This window comes from Apteryx mantelli, chromosome 23 (assembly GCF_036417845.1).
Source record: "Apteryx mantelli isolate bAptMan1 chromosome 23, bAptMan1.hap1, whole genome shotgun sequence".
Taxonomy (NCBI): domain Eukaryota; kingdom Metazoa; phylum Chordata; class Aves; order Apterygiformes; family Apterygidae; genus Apteryx; species Apteryx mantelli.
This window is the reverse complement of record NC_090000.1, coordinates 7,331,328-7,337,327: the sequence shown is the minus strand read 5'-3', so window position 1 is coordinate 7,337,327 and position 6,000 is coordinate 7,331,328. Positions and strand designations below refer to the sequence as shown.

Sequence of the window (6,000 nt, the reverse complement as noted above, 5' to 3'; positions counted from 1 at the left end):
TCCCCCTCCAGCACTTGGCGGCTGAGGAGGGGGTTTGATGCCGCTCGGGGCCCGCACCGCCGCCGCACTTTTAATATTTCTCCAACTAATTGCGGAGGGAGGGAGAGGGGAAGAAGAAAAGAAGAAAAAAAAAAAACCCAACCTGGACGCTTTCCAATTTTCGTAGTGAATACGCAAAAAAAAAAAAAAAAAAAAATCCACAGAAAAAGAAAAGCACCACACACACCAAAAAAAAAAAAAAAAAGCCGCCGCCACCACCACACACCCCGGGATCTTAAAATAGCGAGCGGGGAGGGGAGAGGAGAGGATAGGAGCGGCGGGATCCTCCCCGCCCGGCGCAGGGTAGCGGCGGCGCTGGCCGCGGCGGCCCTGATTGACAGCCGGAGCGGCCTAAAAAAGGACGCGGAGAGATGCTTATCGGCAGGTTTATATAGCGGGGCCGCGCTGCGCCCTGCGCCGCCGCGCGCGGGCTCGGCAGCGGCAGCGGGAGGCGGCAGCGGCGGCAGCGGGAGGCAGCGGCGGCAGCAGCGGCAGCGGCGGGCGCGCACGGAGCTCGGCGGCGCGGCGCGGCCCGGGCGCCCCATGCGCTGCCGCCCGCGGCTCTCGCAGCCCCGCGCAGCCCCGCGCAGCCCCGGGGCCGCCGGCGGGCGGGCGGCTCCGCCATGCACTGCCAACCCCAGCCGCGGCTCGCCGCGCCCGGCCGCGCCAAGGCAGGCAGGAGGCGCTACAAGACCTTCATGATCGACGAGATCCTCTCCAAGGAGACCTGCGACTACTTCGAGAAACTTTCCCTCTGCTCCGTCTGCCCGGCCCTGCTGGTGCGGCCCAAGCCGCTGCACTCCTGCGCCGGTAAGCCTGCCCGCTGCCGCTGCCCGGCGGCTCGCAGCGACTCCTGCCCTGCCCCGGGGGGGCCGCAAGCTCCCAGGGGCCGCTCCGTGTGCGCGGTGATGTGGGTGAAAGGAGTGGGGACCCCCCAAAACCGTGAGCCCCAGCCTTTGCTCCGCCACCGGAGGGGCTGCCCTCGCCCCGGCTCCCCGGCGCGGTGTCGCTTGGAAAATCCTCTAACCCGCAGCCGAGCCGCAAGGGCCGGGCTTCAGCCTCAGTATTCCTTGGGATGCGCCCAAATAAATCCCCTTTGCAAATGGTAACGAGTTAGCAGGAGCATGCCATGTCCTTCACCTTGCTCTTACGCTCCTTGAAGCCACTGATGGTTTTCCCATTGCTACCGGTGGGAGTAGGAAAAAGTTAATAGTATTGGTAATCCCAGGAAAATTACTCGTGCGAGACGGTTCCACCCCAAATTCGTGCTTCTTTTGGAACAAGTTAGGCTAACAGGGAAGATGGGAAACGCTTCTGTAGGTGTTACAGACACCACAAGCAGATATGTACGAACGGGACCCTGTCCTGTACGAATCCCGCTGATTTTAATCCACCAGAATGAGCAGTGGGGTCTCGGCTGTGGCTGTTGTTAAATTTCTCAAGCAGAGCAGTCTAATATGAGCTTTTAGCAATGCACATTAAAAGGAAATATATAATTCTTATAATGCATTCTAGGGTTTTTTTTGTTTTTTTGTTTGGTTGGGTTTTTTTTAGAAAATCTACTTTTCTGCTGAAGTAGGTAGCTCTCCAGATTTATGTTCATCTTATAATGCCACAATTCCAATGGTGACATTTAATGTCCTCGGAGAGTCTGCTGATGAAACCGAAAGTTAAAAATACGTTCTTCAAAGAATCTGAACTCTTCAAGAAAAACTTTCAAAGAACTAATTCTTGGTAAATTAATACGTATTTCAGGGTCACAAAATGCCATTTTTCCTCTTACTGAGAACAGTTCATTTGGTGTTCGTATTAAGTTGTGTTTAAAAACTCAAGGCCTTTGCCTTTGCTCCATTTTTTTAAAATGCTTAGCTGAGTATAAATAAGAAGGAACTTTTCTGGTGTTAATAGAGCCACGCTAATATAAAATGTAACGTAGGCTACATGAGAGTTAGACCAGTAGAGTAATTCCTTGGCCAAAGCATAGTGCTTACTCCAGCCTCAATATTTACTTTGCAAATATTACTAATTGGAGATTCAGAAGTGATTAAGAGGCTGGATCGCAATTACGACCCAGGATGACCTGCTTTTGTAAAAAAATATATATATGTAGTGTGATCCTTATTTGAAATTAATTTCTTCCTATTGATTTGTGTGTGACTTTCATTGCCTTCTCCGCCTAATCGCTGACATGTTTTTACACAGGAAGGCCTAGCTGTTAATCGGGATATCGCTGACAAAGGCATTTTTCAGAGCTGATCTCTCGCTACTGTACAGACAGCGACGTTCTGTGCTCGGCCAAAATAGGCACCGACGTCTCAAATGGTTTCGGTGTATGGCAGCCCGCAGGGAGGCGGGGAGGGCCCAATTCTGCACACATTGGTGTCAATGGCAATATTTTCATAGACTTTAATCCAGTAGGAAGGAGGGAGATTTTGACCTCCTTCTGGTCAGAGTGATATGCTGTACATTAAAGAGGAAGCATTAGAAAAGAAAGTTCCTTTAAGCCCCCCAAAGGAGCGTTAACTGAGTATTTACCACCTTCCAGAAGCCTATGAGACTAACCCGACATCAAAAACCATGATTTGAATATCACCTTCAGAGATCCTTGGTGTTTTTGATGGGTGGGGCGCTCCCCAGGAGCTGCTTAACGCTCACCGTCCCCGTGGGGGAGAGGAAAAGAAATTCTTTTAACTGTGTGGTTCTGTCATGTGTGGAAAACACTGGTTTTGCAAGACTGAGATATATTCATTAAATAATCATTAATAACCCTGAAGTGATTCAGCAGATGATTCGGAGTGATGCTGGCATGAGTCTCCTGGGTAGCGTTCAATTAAGACATTGTTCCTCTCTGTGTTTGGGAACTTTAACGAATTTCCCCGCAAGACTGTGTTTCCAAGGCCAAGCTCTGGCCTGTCCCTGCGTCGGGCTGGATTGTGAATTCCTGCTTCTAATGGGGTGTGCTTTATGGAGTCGTGTCGGCTGAGACGTGAAATGCAGAGAGAGGCTTGCTTGTGGGATTAAGACCGTAGAAGAAAAGGCTACAAAAAGTCCACACTTCCAAACTGTAAGCCTTCAAAGTCTGTAGTTACAATTAAAGCCCGATATGCATTAGGTAATGGGATTTTTTCATTATTATAAAAGAGAGGAAATTCTGGCATTGTCTAAGAAATGAAGTAAGGCACAAACAGATAACTCAATATGAAAGAATTTTAAAAATACCTAATGCAAATCTGTTTAAAAAAAAACCCACCATGAGACTAAAAAGGTTGAAGAAACACAGTGCTCCAGCATATAACCTACTGCCCAGGTTTCCTTAGTCACTTTGTAGTTGCTCAGGACGGGAGTGAGCACTTGGCCCCTTTGCGGGCTAACGGAGATGAAACTTGGTCTAAAGCAGAGAAATTTGCCTTGCTGCTACGGTAATAGCTGGGCTTGGAGTGTTGGAAACGGTTGCAATTAGTTACTTCAGCTGAACTTCTCATCAGCATGGCTTTTTCTTGAGTTGGGAGTCAAACTTTTTTGGTGTTTTTGTGGGCTAAAGAGTTAATAGTCCTTTCCTCTTGGATGAAGGCAGAGAAGCCTGATGTGCCTGTGTAATTCCTTTGAAGCCGAAAGATGGAAGGTGTTGTAGTTGTGCAGCCTGCGTATTTAACAACATCCTTTTTTTGTTAAGTGAAGAGATCTGGAAAACACTGGTAACCAAAAGGAAAATATTTCTTTCTTTTGGCTGTGGCCAGACGTTAAATATTTAAACATGTGCAGCTGAATTGGCGCAGGGCAAAATCGTCCCGTAGAGTGTGTGTGTGGGGGGGGTGTGTGGAAGGAGCGTGCGAAACTTTTTCCAGAGCATCGCGAAGCCCAAAATGGGCAGTTTGGTTGTAAGGCGCGTTCGGATGGTCTGGCCCAAATCTCACCAAACTCGTCGGCAAGAGTCCCATTGCGTGAGCTTGGAACGAGCCAAATCAAAATTCTTCTTTGGAAAGAAAACTGCACTTCCCCCCCCCCCCCCCAAAAGAGACCGGTTATTAACTTAAAATTTGATGTATAAACATGCGTTTTGGCATTTATTGAGCCAAATGATCGAGAAGGTTGTACTTGGACAGAATCTGTTACAAAACCCTCACCCAGGTTCAGAGCCATTATCATCAAAAAATAGATAATTATCTCTTTAAACACAAATATTTTCAGATGGTTGCTAATACCTCTTTGATTATGGCTTTTGGGATCGTGATGACTTAGACAGTGAGAACATATTGTTTATTTATTTAGTTTCATTATATTTAATTATTTAATGGGCTTTTCATATTATGTGGTATCTAATTAACTTGTTTAAGTAATGATTACAGTGCTAATGTCTGCAGTTCTTGGTTTGTTATAGACATTTAAAGGTTTGAGAAACCTTAAACTTGATTTTGAACTGAGTGTAGTCCAGAAGGAATCATTTTTCTGACTCTTTGTACAATTTTTTTAATTTTACCTCTAAAAAATGCATGTAGATGAGTCTGTAGTTATTCTGATTTGATTCCTAGGATTTTGTTTTTGTTTTTTTAACCTTGGTTTGAGCATTATGTTCAAAATCCAGTTGCTGCATTTGTAGTTCCAGGCATGATAAATAATCAAACGATTTGGATATTGTCAGTGTATGGAGTTTTGAGGTCAAACTGAAGATGTTTCCTGTTTATCAAAGTAACTAAAATTTCTTGAAAAATAAAAGCCAGGGCAGTCTTGCCCTGGAAAGAACATTACGTGCTCTCCCTGGTGATAGTGAAATCCTTAACATTAAGTATTACTGATGAACGATGTTAGTCTTGAATATCCTTCCTAAACAATCCAAATTAATTGAGATAGCTGGATTAAAAAGCACTGCATTGCCTCTTTTTGGAAGGAGCTCGTTAGGAGTCTTCAGTTTATTTTAGCAAAGTTGGTAGTGAAAATAATTTGTGGTCTATGCTGTGTATTCATTTCTGCCAGCACCTGCTCTGGAACATTAGAAAACACAAATTCTGGAAGTCTCTTAGTGATTTATAACTTAAATCCCAGCGAGCATCAGAGTAATTTAGATCTGCTCTGTGGCACGGCTTTCTACTTTTACGTATCTCGGTTAGGAGCGAGCTTCTTTCTTTTTCCTCCCCTGGAAGAGTTACGGCAGAAAGACACCTTGCATGAATGTAGTTTTACAAGTATAACGACGCCCTATATCGGTATGGATTTTTTTTGTTTTCTCTGAGATTTAGCTGCTTTGATAAAAGCATATTTACACTTGTGCAAGTGGATTTGTGTTAATGAGACTTGTGCTGCTCTACATATATTAAATAATTAAAGTGCAACAACTTCTGTAAGTGGATACAGCCTTAATGTCCCAGCTCATTTACATCTTTTTGAACATATATTACTCTAATTAGTCTGCTAGTTAGTTTGTGGGGCTGGTTGTATTTAAGGAAGACTGTAGAAATTTTCTTGTTTCCTTGAAATCATCATTTCAGACTTTATTTGCTTTGTTTCATTTTGTGAGAATAGGACCTTGTTCAATATTTGTATGATGGAGGTTTTTTATATAGATACAGATATATATCTAATATATATATCTATAGATACAGATATATATCTAATATATATCTAATATATAACTTGGTCAAAAATTAAATTGTTCTTTTGCAGTTCTTTTGTCTTTTTTCTGCTGTTTTATTTTAGGATAAAGTTGGGAACTGATTGTCCCAAAGTTTTTTGTTTTATTTGTTTTTGGGGTTTGGGTGCTTTTTTTTTGTTTGTTTGTTTTTAGAGCTGCCTTTTTCCTGATATATTTGAATTTTTGCTCTCCGGATTAATCTAAGCAATACAGGTAAACACTGGGGGCCCTTGGGAAATTATTGCTTGTGCAATAGAGCATGAGCTTTGATATTCCTGATCTTCAGTCACTTGTCAACTTTTTTTTAGGAAAACATGGTGAGAATGTAGATTTAT

General features: G+C 44.0%; 1 protein-coding gene across 1 annotated transcript in view; it reads left to right on the top strand.

Moving 5' to 3' along the window:
• The first annotated feature begins 624 nt into the window (after positions 1-624).
• The window catches only part of BARX2 (BARX homeobox 2), a 37,605-nt gene continuing 32,229 nt past the window's right edge, over positions 625-6,000 (top strand). The window contains exon 1 of the mRNA XM_067310154.1: positions 625-849. Coding sequence (XP_067166255.1) covers positions 663-849 — 187 coding nt within the window. The 5' untranslated portion in view covers positions 625-662. The remainder of the gene's footprint in view (positions 850-6,000) is intronic.